General features: G+C 44.7%; 1 protein-coding gene across 1 annotated transcript; it reads right to left on the minus strand.

Moving 5' to 3' along the window:
* Positions 1-20018, minus strand: PPEF2 (protein phosphatase with EF-hand domain 2). Its single transcript, XM_057429936.1, has 17 exons — positions 19888-20018; positions 14316-14503; positions 10842-10969; positions 10325-10382; positions 9106-9281; positions 7984-8098; positions 7162-7208; positions 6595-6761; positions 6474-6510; positions 6229-6378; positions 5359-5694; positions 4172-4357; positions 3347-3489; positions 2775-2881; positions 1852-2015; positions 1214-1301; positions 1-604 (listed from the first exon to the last, which is right to left on the minus strand). The coding sequence occupies exons 2-17, from the start codon at positions 14374-14376 to the stop codon at positions 426-428; spliced, it is 2142 nt and encodes a 713-aa protein (XP_057285919.1). The 5' UTR covers positions 14377-14503; positions 19888-20018; the 3' UTR covers positions 1-425.
* Positions 20019-20075: the final 57 nt, after the last annotated feature.

A 20075-nucleotide genomic window follows, 5' to 3' on the forward strand; every position in this document is an offset into this window, starting at 1 on the left:
TGTAGAAAAAAATGTTTATTAAATGGGAAGTTGTGCTCTAGCAGTTGCTACCAGCTTAAAACACTACATACAATAAATACTTTCATCTTACTACACTGGAAGTAGACCTGTAACATTTCATCACATGTATTGACAAGATAAGCTAAGTTCCACCTTCCCTTTGAGCAGGAAGCTCTACTTGAAACAGCTCCTTCTTAAAAATGGCCAGATTTGAAGTGCAGCTTATCTTTTACCTGTTCCCTTTCCAGAATGGATCACTGTTGTTGGCTATAGCAGTAACTGTTTTCAATCACGAAGTGCTCCAGGTATCTGCCTTGTCTTTCTCCACTTCACATTTGCAGGCACGCTCTGCGGTTAGGTGGGGGGCAGTCCTGGCTTCATGGGCAGTCAAGGCATTGAAGGTGGCAACCCACACCAGGTTCTCATTACTGTGACTGTTTGACAAGGCGGAAGGCTTCTAGGAACTCATTGAAGTCAATGTTTCCATCCTTATTGAAATCAATGCTGCGAAGTAAGTCGTCGATGCCATCATCCGTGAGTTCAATGTTCATGTGGGAGCTGAACAGCTTCCAGGTTTGGTGGAATTCCTCAAATGAGATGAGACCTGTGGAGAGGAAAGGAAGCCCACAGCCACCTCAGCACAAGGTCACCACAGGCACTGCTGCAAGCAGGGACCCCTGCTCAGGCTTGAACTCTTATCCCACCCCTGCTGCCTGATTACCCTTAAAAGAAGGAAAGAAATCACTCATCATCTACATTTCACATGCTACAACTAAATTTCCTATCATGGAGAACACTGACTAAAACACAACTTAAAGCAGCAAAGAGACATAATGCAATCTGGGAGAACAAAAGAAGCCAAAGACTTGTATTTTCTCTTGCCGAAAGTAATTTGGTGGAGATGACTGCTTGAAAACAGGTAACACTCAAGATCCTGAGTATGCTGCATTACTGTCAGTGCACTCATTACAGTTTTTGTTCTGCTAAACTTCAGAACAAAGAATTACTAATTCTCTACCTGGACTGCACAGAGCCCTTCAAAATGCGTCAAGTTAGTGGAATCACACAGTGATATTTCAGAAGTTCTTGGGGGAGGAGAAAGACCCAAGCCTTAAACCACTGAATAAAAATGCCTTTGTACATACTAAAAGGGGCCCAAAAGTAGAACAGAATACAATGCAGTGACCTGCTTACCCCTTGCAGACCTGCTTACCTGAATGGTCTCTGTCAATGATCCTGAATATAGTCTCCAGGTTGGATCTGTTTCGATAAATGACTTCCAGCAAGCTTGTCTGGATGTGCTGAAAGACAACAAACTCATGCTCCTGCCCTTCTGACAGCCGTCTGCTTGCTTTGAGCAGTTGCTGCTACCATCACATAAAACATTTATTGCTCTCAAGAGTTTGCCAGCAGTGCACTTAGCATCACGTGTGCCTTATGAAACAGGTTGGTGATGACTGGATCCTCTGCACAACTCTGCATTGTAGCAACTTACTGCTTCCAAACATGGCTTTTCTAGGCTAACAGAGAAGACAGTGACTTGGATTATGCTTTTTAACCATTGCAGAGTTGGTTTTGCTGGGTGTAATTAGAGAACCTGTGACTCAGAGAATGGAATATAGTTTTCCTACTCAAAAGCCTGCATCCAAAACTACCTCTAGGTTTTGATCACACATGCATCATCTATTTCTGCAATGGACTGAATGTTTCTGGACTGATTCAGTTTACGCAAGCTTTTCCATCGACTTCAGTATGATAGAAGAACTATCAATTCCCCTGTAGTACCTGTCTTGGTTCCACATGCTGAAGGGATCTGGTGACCTGCTTTGATGGAAGGGGGTGAGTCCTTACCTCTTGGCTCCGCCGCTCCATGGCCAAGTCGTCCAGCCAGGACTTGTATTCCAGCATGCCATCTGCAGTGCTGCGCACCAGCTGTGGCCTCAGCATTCGCCAGGGCAATCCCAAGTGCAAGACTGACTCCACTGCTGTTGCCCAGTTGCTCAGTGTGATCCTTCCTGTAAGGAAAAGACCTCCGAGAATCAGACATCTGGAAGCACATAAGGGCAAAATAAAAGGCCTACAGCAGTACTCATACACAGTCTGCTGTGCTGGTGACAGCAACAGCATTATTTCTCCAAGGCACACTTCAGCTCTTTGGTACAGGCAAAATCCCTACATGGCTGTACAGGCATCAGGCACAAGTGCATTGCTGCTCCCCCCTGCCTCAGCGAGCTTTTGATCATTGCAAGAAGTCCAGGCCATGAGTCTGCAATCATCTGAACAACAGGAAGACACTAACTTGGGATATTTCATTATAAATTTGTGGCCTACAGCCAGGGTCACCCTGCAGATTGTGGCCTACACAGCTGCGCTAGTATTTCCTCAGGGACCCAGAAACATGGCAATTCCTCCAGTTTAGCAGCTGCTGGAACAGCTGAACTGGACTTTTGTCAACAGTTTGTCTGCCGGAGAAGAAAGCAAGAAAGTAGTTCTACCCAGAAGCAGCCAACCACTGTGTCCCCTTTGTCCCCCAGCCCACGAATGGACAGAACTCAACACCACATCTTGGCAGCTGCACCAGCAGAGCACTCCTGGCAGATGTATAATTATGAACTCTCAGCTCCTTCCTCAAGGCTCTGACAGAGACAGCTGCTACAAAGGACATCCCCCACTTCCCTCTTCCCTGCGATTTTAGACTCCAGGGATGAAGGAGCATCTAGAGACAAGCAGCCCTTCCCAAGTGACACAACAGACATATTCCAGGTCAAATTCACCCGTATTGTCCGTATCATAGGCCTTGAACGTGCTGATGAGGGCTGAAGTGTGAGCAAACAGCTTTTCCCGCAGGGCTCGAAAGGCTGACTCCTCTACTCTGCTGATCCTAAAGGGTGCAGAAAAGAGAGAAGCATAGTAAGGGCTTGCCAAGAAGCATGAGAGAAGCTGCACCCTCCCAATCCTCCGGCCTATCCCTGCATTGCCCAGCCCCTCTCACAGCCGCTCTGCACAGCTACGGCTGCATCCAACTGCTCCTGACAAAGCACCGCAGGACAAGCACAGCCCTGCATCGATTTGTGAAGTGAAGCAGAAGGGAACCTCAGCAACTGTCAAAACTTAAATTTGACATTGAAAAGAGAAACTGCAAAATCAGCAGTCTGTAAGTTTCTGATCCTGTCAGCTCCCTCCTCAACCCTTGAGCCCGCACAAAGCTGGAATCCTCCTCTAGTGCTATTATTTAGTAAATCAAGCTGTGAAAGTTCAGCTCCAAAGTCAAACATTCTCAAAGCTCCCCAGGTTTTCCCTTGTGGAATTTTGACCTGGTGAATACAGCGCAACAGGAAAGCCTTGCCTTTGGGTCATAGTGAGAGTATGGGCTGCCTTGTTGGCTTGGTACTGAACAAAATGGGGGACGAGGTCTGGCCCCAGCTTCACGTAAGCTCCCCTGTTGCTGCCAATCTCATAGTAGTTTGAGGCTGAAAATATGGTCAGCACCTAATCCAAAAAAAAAGAAGAGATATTTAAGATCAGTACATACATCCCTTATAACATACACGTGTATCTGTGAAAACAACACAACCAATCCCATCTGGAGTTAACAGACTGAAAGCACCATGTTTTATGTGGAAAAGGAAGAGTAAAGGTGGCCTGGAAACCTTACAGGTTGGAGTTTGAGGGCAGTGCAGTTCCTAATGTGGATCTGACCACACACTGAACTTCCGTGGTTTCACTGTGTTCTCCTGACAAACTTCCACTCTCCGCTGCAGTTAATGGAGTCAAAAGTGCCCCTGTGGAAGTCACTGAAGTGACCCTGAATTTTCCAAGAGCAAAACTGCTGCAGCAGCTTAGTAACACCTTTTGTATGTCATCTTCAGAAACAGCTGCGTTAAGTGGGGGCAATGGCACAAACGGGTTCAAATCTCAGCTACCACGCACAAGAACATGCTCTGCCTGCACATCAAATGCCCCTCACAGTGCAGGTGGCTCCAGACTGTCCTGACCTAAGACCTCAGCTGGAAACACACTTCAGTAACTCCCAATAAGGCCATTCAACGATTTTGTATGTACCTAACAAAGCACCATTGGAAGAAATGCAGAGCTGAAAGAAGCCACCGTAGAACACGCACCCTAGCAGGATGGAAACCCCAGTATCCTTCATGCCATCCCCCTCACCGACCTTCCGGTTGTGACAGAACTCGTAGCCTTCTTGCTTGCACTCGTGGGAGCGGATGAGGAACTGCAAGTTGTATTTCTCAAGGATCTTCCTTGTCACATCAGGCCCAAAGTAGCAGCCACCACCTCGCACCGTATTTACTATGCAGCCTTCCTGAGGCATGGGGTCACTCCAGAGAATGTCTAAGATCTGAAGGGGTGTGAAACATTTACTGAATGAAGTGTACCCAACACAAACCACCCATCAAAGTTTACAAAGCAAATACAGCTCTGCCTCCAAATCCCTCCCTGGAGTGCTGCTATTACCATAGTGCAGAGAAACAGAGGTATTTGCTGCATCCTAGCTGAACCGCCATTCTGCTCTGCAGGGCTGTCACAGATCTGGTCCACCACAGAAGTGACAATATTGTAGGCCTGGGGGAAGAGGGCTGTCCATAAATCAGGCCTGATACAAGCTTTCCTTTTGCTGCCTCTAAGATTTCAAGGAGCCTTGCCTGTCCTCCTCCACACCAAAACACAAGTCCCAGGGCAATGCCACCTGGCAGATCCTGAGGCCGTGAGCAGGCTTAGTGTTAAATTCCTTTGTACTCTAGCCGGGACATTCCACAGCCTCCAGAAATGTAAGTGCTGACTCAGTAACTGCTATTTGGATTAAAGTTTAATCTCTTTAACCCTGACCTCAGTCTATAGCTTTATTCTGATAAGGTGTGCAGTGCTGAGCTGTCAAGTAACATGGAGTAAGGAACGATGGTTTCAGAGCACACAGAAGGAGCTTACAGACTGGTCTAACACAAACAGGTAAGCAAATTCCCAGGCTCTGACACTCCCTAACAATCTACTCACAGGGCAACCCAGCTAAAACCTTCAGTCTGCTCTTAGCACACAACATCACAACTCACTTGTCAGCAAATGATATGCTCATTCATTACCTACAGACTGACTTCAGGTACCCCACATACACAGCCAGCGATACAACCCCTGGGCTCTGCAGTCAGTCTTGTCTGTTCTATTCTTTCTCTTCCCTGTCGTGATTCAAGAAAACCTGTTGCTGTGCTCTGTGTCAGAGCAGTACTTTCAATTATACAGCCATGCAGAGAGAGATGTGCACTGACCCACATGTTTTGCACTGAGAGCAAACCTGCAGGAGGCACATACAGCCCACCAAGCTCAGGGCCCCAGATGACTACTCACCTGCTTCCAGTCCTCCTGGCGAGTCTGGCACAGCCCATCCAAATCTGTCAAGGAGATCATGCTGGCGTAGGTGAGCTCCTCCTCTTCTGACTCACTGATGTCCACCAGCCGGCGGCACCACTCAATTTGCTCCTGCACCGTCTTCCGGACCCACCTGGAGAACTCCTGCCTGTTGGCCGTTCCGGGAGCCTGGGCTGGTTGGGGTGAGGGAGGTAAACTGTGAGCTGCCTCATTCCCTGCTGGGTCAGCCTCTGCTTTGCTCTCCTCGTTTGTTTCCTGTATTTCCACATTTCTGTTTGACTTCTTTCTTTTCTTCCCTCTCAATACAGAAACAAACTGAAAGAGGTAAAAGAGAAAAGAGACCTGATCACATCACTTGGAAACCAGTATCTTCAGCTCTAACATCTTCCACTGGCAGACTGTCAAGTGACCCAAGCCTCAAATCCCTTTGCTACCATCAAATGATGATTAACTGTGAGTGATTACTAGTGCCATCCTCTCATATATGCCATTCTAGGTTTACAGCTGGGGCCCCCCATCCATCCTGACTACAGATCACTCATCTTCATTGGCTTTATGCTGCTCAGGAATTTCACAAAAGATAGAGTACATAGATTTAATCTGCAATGGGAATGTGTTGGCAGAATGAGGAAAGGACTAATCCTACACATTCCAGAAGCCAAGAATGCCTCTTCCCTTCACACCTCCTGCACATACACTATTAAACCAAAGTGATCCTCTCCAAGCCTGTACCTAAACACAGTTTGCCTAGGAAGACCATCAACAACCAAGATGACTTGTAGAAATAAGCTCCTCACCACAGATCAGCAACACTGTTGTCTCTTGCAATGTTTAGGAAAAGAAACCTACTTTGTTCCTTTGAATTTTCTCAAGCACATCCAGGTCAGTGGTGTCAGAGATGCCCCCATGTATAATGAGGACTTTCTGATCAATCAGGGTGGCAAGAGGGAGCCAGCAAAAGACGTTCTGAATCATCTTCAAGATTTTCTTCCCATGCACCTAGGAGGACAGGTCAGAAAGGAAAAGATGCTAAAAAGCATCAGGCTTTAAAGTTCACCTCTCACCTGGTAAAGGAGATACAAAAGTATACCTACCTTGTATTTATGCATTACTTCCTTGGTGAAACCATAGCTAAAGGAACAGGAGAAAGGAAATTCAGTTGGATTTCGCAGTGACACCCTTGACATTGCAACCAGCCCCACACAGAGCCCATACCGTAAGTTGACCATGTGGTCCTCATGGTTCCCACGGTTGAGGTGAACCTCCTTTGGATAGATCAAGAGGAAGGTAAAGAGGATGATGAGGATCTCAAGGGACTGTTTGCCTCTGTCTACAAAGTCCCCGTTGAACACATAGGACTTAGAAGGGGAAGGAAGGCCATTCTGTAAAAGCAAGGAACAGGAAGATGGCACAAGAGAGGCCTCCACACAATCTTCATGTACCTCTCCCTCCTGTCCCAGGTTACCTTATGCAGTAGGTCCTGACTCCTACTTTTATCCTGTAGGAGCACAGTGGCAAATGCACCGACAAGTGAAAGCTGTCAGTCAGGAAGAGTGGCCACTGGTATCAGCACTCACAAAAATGTCCACTGTCACTTCCCAAACGTACACATATATCAGATTTCAGCAAGGGAATAAGCTGCTGCTTTGTGAAGCCAAACTGATCAAATTGACCTGGAGAATTGCATGTGAAGGTCCCAGATTTGCAAACACTCCTCAGCATGACCCATGCTATCCCTCTCCCCATGCCTGGCCAGCCTCCTTCTCCAGATTCGGTGCCTACCTTATAAAATATGAGGAACAAGTCATCCAGCTGGCCATGCAGGTCTCCTAACAGGCACAAAAAGACTAGTCATGGTATGTTTACCTTCAATTGAAAAAGGCACCAATAAATAACTTCCTATAAAGTATCACCTCTAGAAACTGAAATATTTGAAATATTAAAATGAAAAATTTGAAATAAGCTGAAATATTTGGGAAGTTCGAGGTACAAGTTTCTTTACACTGAGGCTTGTGCCCAAAGAAAAATGACATGATGTAAAGGCTGACACCTGGGAATACCAAAAAACCCACACTAGCTTCTGAAGCCTCTGATTCAGAAGTTTTGTTCATTTATCTCTTATGATGATGATGCAACATGACACAAGAAACTGATCATTACATGGGAGAAAGCTTTGCATATGAAATAATAATCAAACTAGTTACCATCTAGGGGCAGGGTTTGTCAATAGTGTATCCCAAAATCTGTGCCGGAAGCCAAACACAAGATACAAACAGACAAACCACGTTCCCTCAACGCCCTGTCTCCTTCCTGTTCTAGACCAAGCAGAAAGTGGACCAAGATGCAGACATGCTCCCTCCACCCTCCAGGCTACTCTTTACAGCAGCTCACATTAAAGTATCATGTGGTAAACCTGAATATTTTGGACAGCACCAGTTGCCTCTCAGTGCAAACAGGCATTTGCTTACAGGCCTCATTTATGTTCCACATTCAGTACAGAGGAGGGCAGAGGTGCTTGCTACCATTTGATATCTTTCCCACTCCTTCCACACAAGTGATATATCTGCTCCAGAGACTGTGCAGTACCCCCCCTCCCAGACCTACCACACACGGTGACCTCCTCGCTGTAGCATGTGGAGACATGGCTGATGTTTGGCAACTGCTTGAGGTGCTTCCTGGTCTCATGCAGGAGGTTTAAGACATAGCGAGCATGGAGCTGCTACTAGGAGAAAGCGAAGGGATTAAAGCAGGAAATCAGTGACCTCTGAGCACCAATACAGCTCTGTTGAAGGACCCGAAGATCCACCAGTGATTGACAGCCTGGATGGCAGAAGCTCTCACTGGGACAACAGTGCTGACCTATGGGCTTGTAAACAAGGTGAGGACAATCCTGGGAAACAGCAGGACTGAAGAGACTGACCCAAAGCAGTCTCAGCGCTGGCAGGGCTGGCAGGGGAATCCAAAAGCCCTAGGCAACACCGCTTCCTAGAGCAGCAGCAATTCCAGCCCGGCATCACAGGTACGGAGCTGCACCTCTAGATCTTTCTTAGCGTTTCCGCATAAAACCAGGCTGTGAACTCTCACATGTCCTGCAGAAGTGTTCTCAGGGTGTAGGCATTTAATATTAGTCAAAGCACTAGAGACCTTTGTTTTAAAAGTCATTTTGTTTGGAGAAGGGGCCTTGTGGCCTGTTTTGCAGTTCAGCACCTTGACTGAGGGATGGCAACAGAACACTGCATTTGTACAAGGAATTGTCTTGTTCATGCTGCTGAACTGGTACTGGACTTCCCCGGCAAAAAACTCACGTTTTACATTTTAAATATAAGTCAAAGCTGCATGGCAAAAAACATAACTTCAATCAGCTGGTTCCGTCTGGGCCATCCGAAACTTTTTAACAAATTGAGGAGTTGCAACAAAAAATGACAGACTGTTTCAACATGGACTGGTGTGGGGGTGGGTTTTTTTCCCTTTCAAAATGAAATTCAGGTTAATATTGGTACATACCTATGAAAAGTTTTGGGGTTTGTCAGAACTGCATTTTCAGAAAGGAAAAAAGTGCAGGTGGTAGGGGGAAACATCAAACCATTGCCAGCCCCATTTCCTTCACAGCCTGCCAGCTTGTTATACTCCGGTCAGCTTAGCTGGTTAGGAAGGCTAAAACCAAACTATCTATCCTAGACCCTTGTGTAGAGGATGGGAAAGCATGGTTCCTCTTGGAATCCTTACTTGTTTCTGTTTGAACGCGTCCAGCAAGGCAGTTGCATGGTCAGGAAGGAGCGGGAAAGAGAGATGGGGTCCGGTGTAGGAGTCTGGCACCTCTATGGATTCATAGTCACAGTACTTTTCCAGCTCTGCCTCTTTGAAGCTTTCCCCACTAATGAACATGCGACTGATAAAATCCCCTGGACAGCAGATGAGTCAGTTGTTTTAAAAATAGAGACAAGGAAAAGTTAGGTTGGCTCAATGCACCATTCCAGCAATTTGCTAAAGAAAAGTTTTTTGGTGAGGTTAGAGCTAGTGGCAGGGGTGGGAGACAGCTTCCAGTTTGACACCACTACAGAATTTGCAGTAGGGGAAAAGGCTGCAGGGACAAGTTTCCATGTGCTATGTGTCAGGCAGTGCTGGCAGCTACACTAGCAAAACTTCAGTAGAGCCAGACGGGCATTGGTTGCCATGGCTAACTGAAATCTTATTTTCCATGACATGCAAAAGCAAGCTGTATCATAATGAACCATCTCCTACATCCCACTGGTTTTTGTAAGCTTGCACCTACATTCTCAGTGCTGCACAAAATCTGTATAAATACACATACACCCGGTTTTAGTGCTGTAACATCTCAGAGCCCAACTCTAGGAACAGGACACTATTGTCTCCTTTTATACAGGCACCGAAAAAAAAAGTCTTCCTCAACAGTTTTGCTGTAAAATATGTGGGGTGGTTGTAAGAAAAAGGGTGGCAGTTTGAAAGGAAGGAGCAAATGCTTCAGCAGGTTATGGTCAGCAAAGTAAATGGTTAGTTTTGACTTACTACCATGAGATTTAGAGCTAAGCCCTTCAATAAGTTCCCAGCACTAAGATAATGCTCTCTGCAGATTCAGGAAGATACAGTACTGGTTCCCATAGAACTCCCCCCCCCCCAATTATAAGTGGGAGATTAAGTATAAATCATATAGATACCCTTGAGATTTCTAATTCTACTCATAGAAAACATATTGAGCTTCTATGCCCCCTTCTAGCTCCTAAGGAGCTGGAACTGTCCCACATCCCTTGCATAGTTCTAACAGTCTCCAGACAATTCACTCCCTATCCAAATTCCTGAGGCCATCACTCTTTAGACTCTTTTGATTCCTCTTGCCATCCTGAAGGGGCAGCACTGGACAGCAAATCAATACAGGGTGCAACCTGAGTTGCTGATGCTCATCTAAAAGCGGCACATAGAAACTTACTCTCTTTGCTGCTGCTTGGTGTGAAGTGATCCATGAGGTAAGTGAAGAAGTTGTGAAGCTGCAAGAAGAGAGCAAGCCCATCATCATTCACCCTGGAATGAAGTCCTGCAGAGTAGCAACTTAACAGGATCTTCTTTCTAGAAGTATTGTCTAAGCCCTTCTCACATTGTTCGGTGCGTACAACAAAGCGTACTATACCAATTCTAGTTTGACTATCTTGTGATCAAATCACCAAAGTAGCTTTACCTTCACCAAATAACATTGTCTGTTGTGTCCAGCTCAGGAAAAACAATACTAAATGGTCCTTACAGCTTGCTTTCAAGACTCGTTACTTAGGGTCTCATCAGACATAAGCAGGCAGGAAGTCAACAGCGTAAGAAGGGGCAGAAAACCCAGTCCTTGGCCCACTGAAGTACTTAAGAGATTTACCAGCCAGTAGCCAGAAATGAGCAAGCCTGTGACACAGAAACCACCCTCCTGCATATTTTCCTACGAGGTTTTTTCCATGGCACCTTACCTTGATCTGATCCTGCTCACAAGCATACTCTATTGATTGAAAGATTCTCCAGGTGCAACGTCGGCGCATTTCCAGGCGAGCAACATAGCGCCGATACCACTGCTGGATCAAGACAGCTGCCTTGAAAGCTGGGGACAAAACCAGAACCAGCGTGCTGCGCTGCGCTGGCTGCAGCTGAGGCACCCTGCTACAGCTCCTTTCCTGACCCTGAAAATTGCAGAGGGACCTCTCTTTTTCAGGAAAGGTGTTCTGATGCCTAAATACCGAGGGTAGCAGAACACCTGCATCTTTTCAGCATAGTCTGAGAGGTTGATCTGACTCTGCCTGACCAGGAACCTCTGATGAAGCACATCTAACCATCACTGCTGGCTCCTCAGCACCAGCATTAACAACAGCTTATTAGGGCCTAAAGACACACACCTAAATGTGCTATTCAGTATTAATAGACAATTTCTTCCCTTTCTATCTACCCTGATCATTTTCATGTCTGTCTTACAGTCTAGGTTCTGTGGCTTCAGGAAACTAGAGGTTTGGCTGAGGTGCACAAGGAGTTGAAGGAAAACAAGACAATGAGTCCCCTTCCACCTTAAAAATAGGGGGATTATCCACCTTCTTTCTAAACCAAATCAGTTCCTCAGGTTTTGCTGTTCTGGACAAACTTCAGAAGGGATCTATTCTAGCATAAATGTAAACATACCATTATCTTCGAGTAAAAGAAAGACAAAATTAACACCCACAGTGAAAAGAGACAGATCTTTGGCCACTTACTGACACAGAAAGAATAAAATGCAGAAAATGATGACTATTTGCCCTAATATTTAAATCATAACCTTTCCTCTGCATTTTCCCCATTCCAGTGTTTTATATTATTTCACATGGGGTGTGGGCATATTTGAAGTACATTGGTGCAGGGTCCTGTCTGCTTTTTCAAGTTCTGCCACAATCTAGTACCTCTAGAAACAACTCCATCCTCCTTAGCTGCTCTTCACTCCATATGGACTGCCTGGTTACTTTACAGCACCCTGCCAAACAGCTTTGTAACTTACCTCTCTTTTGATAATCTCTGTGTACCTTCCTGGAGTCCTACCCTCGAGCCCTACATCTAAAACATTTTCTAACACTGCTTCTCTGTGGCATCTTTAGCTGAGGGGGGGAGGGATGACTGTTCCATCTACAGGCTAGCCCCAGAATCAAATGGAGATGACAGAGTTAGCCCTGCTGCAGAAGCTTGTGTTCCTTTGGTATCTAGTTTGTGAGAGAGCACTGCCACGTTCACCGAGGCAGGGAGAGCAATGGGGGGGGGGTGGGGAGGGGGGGGGGGGGGGGTGGGGAAACCTGCTTAAAAAGAAAGCAACACCCCACCTGTACCCCAAGGACTGCTTCGTGCTGGCATAAGACAAAGAGATCACATTAATTCAATTAGCTTGCATTAATTATGTAATATAAACCACCCTACCTGTACTTGAGCAGAAAACATTGACCTTTACCTAAATAAGATGTCCTGATGGCTTACGTATGGAAAATAATAATCCTTCTAAATAATGTTACTGTTACAGGAGTAGGAGCTGCAGAGCACAAAACACAAAGAGCTATCGCTATTGTGCAGCTTGGGAACTGAGTTGTGGTGAAGTCATGGGCAAGAAGGTAAGACTTGGCTAGCCTTAATTCAAGAATAACTTATGTAGTCTGCCTGAGCCTTATATCTTGAAAACAAAAATGCTTACTGAGTTGCTGCACTTTGGGAAAAGAAAGGCTGACTTTTTTCCTGCAGGTTGGTGCTCATGATGCTACCACTCCAAGGCTCTTTAACAGACACGACACTAGCTACCTCACTCCCTGTACAGTAATTTGGCTGGCACATAACCAAAATCACAGTAACAATCATTCTCTAAAATAAACAACTTCTAAATATCTTGCATTCCCCAACAGTGGGTAAGTGCCTAATTACTGTGGTAGGAGTCAGATATATTTCAAGTGAATACCAAGCAGAAATTCATAGCTATGACTCCACATGCACCAATAAAAGCTAAATCCTTTGGGATATTAAAAACCAAATCTATGAAAGACTCATTATCAAACACACAGTGAGCATATCTACCACCATGCACATTATTTTAAACTCCAGATGGGCAAGGCATTGGATTTTTATGCTACTTTACAGAGACTGACTCTGCAACTGAAAAAGCCAGGTATTGTAATTCACCATCTTACCTGGGTGAGTTTCATCTGGCAGTGTTTGTACTAGTTTAGAAAAAAAGAATAAAGAAGGAAGAGAAAGAGATTTATCCATTTATTTATTATGGGGATCCAAGCAGTAAACTGAATCATACATCATCACATAAGCTACTGAAAGCATGTCAAAGTGTCAGCACTCAAAGTAAAGTCCACTATTCATGCTAGCAGTACAGTTCACACATCAGCCTACAGGATCTGGGCTTGAGGAACCCTCTCTTGGGTTCCCCATCCCCTTACTCCCTCAGGCCCCTCAAGGGCCAGTTTATCAGAGATCTACTGGCTATGCTTTCTATTGGGAACAGCCTCTGGGCCTTATGCAAGGGGTTAGGACAAGACCTGGCATTCTGTACATGGATGGAAACTTCTAAGCAGTCCATATCTGCAGATCACCAGATCTGAAGGGTTTGGAGAGCCAGACACAAGAAATTCAGAGAGGTTTTACTGCCATGCAAAGCTGCTGATGGGGTAGCGGGTCTCATGCAGCGTTTCAAATAAGTAACTAGTTTTACAGTATACTTTCTTTGCTATAGACAAGCCATTATCATAAAACAGCCCTGAAGTTGTTGGGCAGGTCTGTGGTTTTCTGGTGCTATAGGCAATGGACAGATTTAACTTACTTAAAGTTGGAGGGAGATTTTCAACAGAATAGAATTACAATCAAAAAGACTGAGTCACAATGGTATCCCCACTTCCTTGATTTCTACCTGCAGTCACTACTTTTCTTTCCAAGGCTCCTGAAACAGTTTTCACCATTCTGCTGGTCTGCCAATGCCAAATGATTCGAACAACAAAGGAAGCAAACATTTACTTCTTTACACTTCATTATATGTAAAGTTTCACTCATAATCTCCCTTTGTTCCACAGCAGACCTGAGCACACACCCACAAAGTTGATACTATCATACAGAGGGTTTCATAAAAATAAATCGTTACAGCTTTGAGAGCCAGCAACTGAAACCCCTTCAATGTTAGTTCTAACTGAATTGCTTTTTGCTGCTTAATTTCTGTTTAGGTTTTGTTGATTCTCATCTAACCCTGGTCTAAATAGCTGTTATTTTCTCATGCCTGTCGGTGGTCTGCCAACAGCTGAGACTCCTTGTTACAGGATACTGAAAGATGTGACTTCAAACTCAAGACTATGAAGAAAACCAGGTAATTCAGAAAAGAAGCAGATCCACTGCAACCTCCCAACAGCAGGTGCAGGAGCAGACACTCAAAGACTTTTCAAAGAGACACTCACCATTTTCAGACTTCTGCAGGGAGTACTTGTAGTTGGCATTTCCAGAACTACCAGATCCCATGTTCTCCAACCAATGCTCCAAGAATGTTGCAGTCTCGTCCAGTATCTTCAAAACCACCGTAGAGATGAGGGAAAGACCATTCAGTCAGAATGAAGACAGCTGCAACATGTCCCACAGCGCTGAGAATCTATAATTAAATATATAAACACTTGAGATCAACGAGCAGGTGGCCTGTGTTGTGCCCAAGTACATCTTCCACTGCCAGGTTTTTCCAGCTACTTTCTTGTCTTCTGTATAGAAGTCGTTAAGCTGATTCATTAACAATCAATATATGCAGACAAATTTCCACGCACATAACCATCCGTGAAAGATAATTCTCATTATGATGGATGAACACAGAGACGGTATTAAAATCTATTTGCAGTACCACAGCTAGAGGGGAGGTAAGTCTAAAATAACAATTAGCTATCATAAGAAAGTAATCAATCAGTTTTGTTAAACACTACTTTCCTTCACCTCGTGGATCTGCTTCAGTGTGGGAGTATATTGTATCATCAGCTGCACAGGTCCCACCAATTGCCTGTATAAAAGGACAGACAGCCAGGCTTCTATAACGTCACTGCTGTGGAAATCTCTGGTCAGAGCAAACAGACCCTATTCCAAGATTAGGTCAAATTCTGAAATGTCTCACTTTGAGAACAATCAGAATATCGCTCACAGTCAGGTATGTTTCCTCTGGAAAAAAAGCCAGCAATCACATAGTACCGCTAGAGTACTCCCAGGCTGTCTGGCATGAGAATTGCACAGGTTTTTATTCTAACCCAGAACCAGAGCAGGGGAAAGTTGAGAAAGGGAGAGAAGGAAATAAACACCTGTAAAAACGTTAAGCCTGGTGCTATGCAGAGACCATAGCTCCAAGGATTTTGAAGGGTCAGGACAGAGGCACCACTCCCCACAGAGATGAAGGCTTGATGAATTTGAACAGCAGCATCACCTCAAATACAGGCTGTATTAAACAGCTACATGAGACAAAATTATGCCAGTTGCTTTCCTTCCTCATCTTACTCTTCACCACCACTGCCTCCTGCAGAGATAGTTATATTTTCCCTGGTGCTTCTCCCTGAGAAGCTGCAGTACATTCACATGAGGTACACACCACCTTGTACAGCATCGCCAAAAAAAACCCCATGGACTTAAGAGTCACACGTGATCAGAGACAACAAACAGAGCAACAGAGTTCAGTGCCTCAGCAGAAGACTGCAGGCATATAGAAAAGATGCACGTTCCCCATTCACCAGAGTTCACGTTCTAATAGGTGGGAGAAACACGTAACAGCCAGACTTCACGGACACCTCCAAACCCAAAGGGCAATATACTCTCTTTGCAACTCCAAAGACATAAGCTACTGACTTCTTTTATAACACCATATAATACTAAATAAAACTCAATAAAGGAAAACTAGCACAAATCCATTTGTGTCAACCACCCCAAAACAAGAACAACAAAAACCTGGCTAAATTTCCAGGCTTACTGTAAATACTACTTTAACTCCTTCAAAACCAAAGCAATTGACAGCATTTTGGTTCAAATGCTACAGATTGTCACACCCCTGAGCTTGTCCACATCACAGATCTGTGCAGAATTTGGTGCTTCAGCCACATGAATTGAAGGCTTCCTGCAAGGAACACCATCTCGCTCCAAAACACGTATCACTGAATCCCCACTAAATTGACAATTTCATAGGCATTCAAACAATCGAGGGAAGAGATGAGCAAGATAGGAAGGAAAGAGTACAATAGCCTGACAAAAAGTTTACTAGGAAAAACTGAGAGATGTCAGAGGGGAAGAGAAATCCTAAGGTCTGCTAAAAGAAAACCTGCAGCATGCGGTTCCGCAGCTACAAATTAATCAAGAAAAAAAGAATCAAATACTTCCTCCAAGAACACAGCTGCCAACTAGCACTAGAGAAAGTGATGGTCCTGCCTTGCCCTCCTAAGAGGAAGTGCCTGCATATATCCCACGTGTACACCAGACTTGGCACATCTCGCAGCTGGAAACAAGATGGTGAAGCCTGTTTTGTTTTATTTACACATGCATTGACCTCTGGACCTGCACACTTACTGCAGTGCCAAAAAGCAGAACTTCAGTTTTATACAGCTTGACATATAAAAAGGGTATTTCACTTCAAACTATGGGTGACGAGTAACTACTTCTGAACACAAAGCGTTGTTACAGTGAAAGAAAAATGGAACTTACCTTGCCATCAGTTTCTAGCTTATGGCTTTATTAAGGTAGACACAATAGAAGCTCTCCACTCTTTAAGTTCTTGCTTCTATTCAGCCCCCTGAGTGACCAATAAACTCTGAAGCGATTTACTTGATTAGAGATTCAGAAACTCCTCCTCAGAACATAAATAATCAAGGAATCTGCTCCCTTGGGCACACAGCACAGACTGCCATACCTTCCAGCACCTGCAGTGCAGAACATGTGTGCTTGCTCAGCAATACATACAGACCCTTCGATTTATTTACCGCATGGTTCTTCTCAGCAGCTTTAAGAATCCTCTCCCATGTGATGCTTAAGAAAGGCTGGAGGTCTGATAGGGATTAGGATTACTGAAGAGGATTATGAATGAGAAATACAGTACATTGGGCTCTCTCGAGAATCAGCTCTTACACGCTTTTAATTTGCCATTTGGTAAATGTAAACTTCTGGAGGAAAAAGGATTAAAGGTTTCACCTGTTACCTATGTTGGGATGAAAAATGGGGCTTTGTAGCTCTGTACTGCAGAAACAGAAGGATGGAAAAAGCAATGATAAATGTATTTAACTTAGTTCCATTTAATTACCTAACAATTCTAAGTCATGAAGCTGACCAGGCTTGAGAAAGCAGAAAAGCTGTTTTACCTCTCAGTCTCCAAAAGGCAGATGAAATCTCACACAGAAGGATGATCACCAAGCAAATTCAACTAACTACATATGAGCCTTTTTTTTAAGAAAAGATCCCACAGAACACCCAATCCCTCCATAAACCAGTGTTACTTTTTAACAGTCCCAGTATTGTATAGATGGTTTTATTTTAAAGTATTAATAATTCTCTCTTTCTGCATTTTTATCACATTTCAATTCTTAAGCAAAAACAGCTCAATACATTTCTCAGGTTAAATCACCTTGTTTCTAAGATGTGTCATTTACCACTTTCTTAGTGTTGATATTTTCAGTTTGTCATTAAACTAAGACCAGAAAGTTATGGTTAGCAAAAAAACAGTATCCCAGTTTGCATAAAGGCTTTATTCTGTTAGCAGTCAGAATGTCTGGATGTTTATAGATAGATTAAAAGCAAGGCTTTAAGAAAATTAGCTGGTGAATGAAGTTGCTAAGCCACTGTCCATCATATTTGGAAAATCATGGCAGTCAGATGAAGTTCCCAATGACAGGAAAAAGGGCAATATAACCCCCATTTTCAAGAAGGGGAAAATGGATGACCCAGGGAATTACACACCAGTCAGTCTCACCTCTGTGCCTGGCAAAATCTTGGAGCAGATTCTCCTGGAAGGTATGCTAAGGCACATGAAAAACAACAAGGTGCTTGGTGACAGCCAGCATGGCTTCACTAAGGGGAAATCCTGCCTGACCAATTTGGTGGCCTTCTATGATGGGGCTATGGAACTGATGGACAGGGGTAGAGGAGTTGCTGTCATCTCCCTGGACTTGTGCAAAGCATTTGACACTGTCCGACACGTCATCCTTGCCTCTAAATTGGAGAGACATCAATTTGATAGGTGGACCACTCAGTGGATAAAGAACTGGCTGGATGGCCGCACACAAAGAGTTGTGGTCAATGGCTCAATGTCCGGCTGGAGACCAGTAACAAGTGGTGTCCCTCAGGGATCGGTGTCGGGACCGGTCTTGTTCAACATCTTCATCGCTGACATGAACAGTGGGATTGAGTGCGCCCTCAGCAGGTTTGCCAATGACACCGAGCTGTGTGGTTCGGTTGATCCGCTGGAGGGAAGGAATGCCATCCAGAGGGACGTTGACACGCTTGTGAGGTCGGCTGATGATGTTTAACCATGCCAAGTGCAAGGTCCTATACCTGGGTCAGAGCAATCCCAGGCACAGCTACAGGTTGGGCAGAGAAGAAATTCAGAGCAGCCCTGCAGAGAAGAACTTGGGGGTGTTGGTCGATGAGAAAATAAACATGAGCCAGCTTCAGTGTGTGCTCACAGCCCAGAAAGCCAACCGTATCCTGGGCTGCATCAAAAGGAGTGTGACCAGCAGGTTGAAGGAGGTGATCCTGCCCCTCTGCTCTGCTCTTGTGAGACCTCACCTGGAGTATTGTGTGCAGTTCTGGTGTCCTCAACATAAAAAGGACATGGAACTGTTGGAACAAGTCCAGAGGAGGGCCACGAGGATGATCAAGGGGACTGGAGCACCTCCCGTATGAAGATAGGCTGAGGAAGTTGGGGTTGTTCAGCCTGGAGAAGAGAAGGCTGCGTGGAGACCTCATAGCAGCCTTCCAGTATCTGAAGGGGGGCTATAGGGATGCTGGGGAGGGACTCTTCATTAGGGACTGTAGTTGATAAGACAAGGGGTAACAGGTTAAAACTTAAACAGGGGAAGTTTAGATTGGATATAAGGAGGAATTATTTTACTGTGAGGGTGGTGAGGCACTGGAATGGGTTGCCCAAGGAAGGTGTGAATGCTCCATCCCTGACAGTGTTCAAGGCCAGGTTGGACAGAGCCTTGGGCGACATGGTTTAGTGTGAGGTGTCCCTGCCCGTGGCAGGGGGATTGGAACTAGATGATCTTAAGGTCCTTTCCAACCCTAACTATTCTATGATTCCATGATTCTAAAATAAAAGGAAAAATACCCAAAATAAAATAAATTTACACTTGTTCAAATCTAGATTTTTTTTTTTTTTAAATCTTAGAAAAACCCACATTTCCCTAATCTGCGCTGTGGCTGGGCCTGAGCACATTCCAAACAGCTGATGAAACAAAAACCCAACAGGAGCAGCCAATTGCATCCTGAATATTCATGGCTACCAAATATTCACACACTCTGAGGTTTTTGTACACATCAAAACAAATACACCTGATTAAGTTTATATACCACTGAGAAGATAATCGGCCTAACACTCCTGAGGTCAAGACGATGTTACACCTGTAGAGATCCTTCTGTCTTCACTTGTGGGTGGCTGTTACATAAACTGCTGGGATCAGAGTGAGTCCCTGCTCTGTAAATTACAGCAATGTTATTCTGGAATCTCGGAGACATTGTGACCACTGTTATTTATATCTTCCTCCTGAAATTCACTCTCTTTCAAATGTACCATTCCAGCACATGACTCCTAACATGTACAAACTGGGACATGTTCCAGTACAAACTAGGACAAGGCAAAGCTGGCAGCACATTTATCCCAGCAGAAGTAGAGGATGCAGGTAAGTAGGTTACGACACTCAGCCAGACTCAGCCCAAGGAGATAAAGGGCCCACATCCCCATAAAGCTGTAACAGAAACTGTTTGCATAACCAGTGGACAAGTACTACAAGGCAACATTTCACATACCTGGAAATGGTGCTCCAACCTAACTTTCTGATCACACGTCCTTCTCTCAGGGCAAATCCTAACTGGCATTAGCAGGAATTTTGTCAGGGGAAGAATGGGACCTCTGAGCTTTATGTAAAGTTATCCACTGGTATTGACTCTTTAAATCCTTCAGTATTTCTGGAGTGCTCCCAAGAAGTACCCAAATT

The sequence above is a fragment of the Pezoporus wallicus genome, unplaced genomic scaffold (assembly GCF_028554395.1).
Source record: "Pezoporus wallicus isolate ANWC-B61680 ecotype Strahan unplaced genomic scaffold, APGP_CSIRO_Pwel_v1 contig_7351, whole genome shotgun sequence".
Taxonomy (NCBI): Eukaryota; Metazoa; Chordata; class Aves; order Psittaciformes; family Psittacidae; genus Pezoporus; species Pezoporus wallicus.

Bases quoted from the DNA above. Each gene is read 5' to 3' on its own strand.
- PPEF2 (XM_057429936.1), bottom strand. From the start codon at position 14,376: ATGGGATCTGGTAGTTCTGGAAATGCCAACTACAAGTACTCCCTGCAG. The intron at 10,970-14,315 runs GTGAGTGTCTCT...TTTTGTCCCCAG, and splicing joins CCTGCAGAAGTCTGAAAATG to CTTTCAAGGCAGCTGTCTTG. The intron at 605-1,213 runs GTAAGCAGGTCT...TCCTCTCCACAG, and splicing joins CATTGACAGAGACCATTCAG to GTCTCATCTCATTTGAGGAA.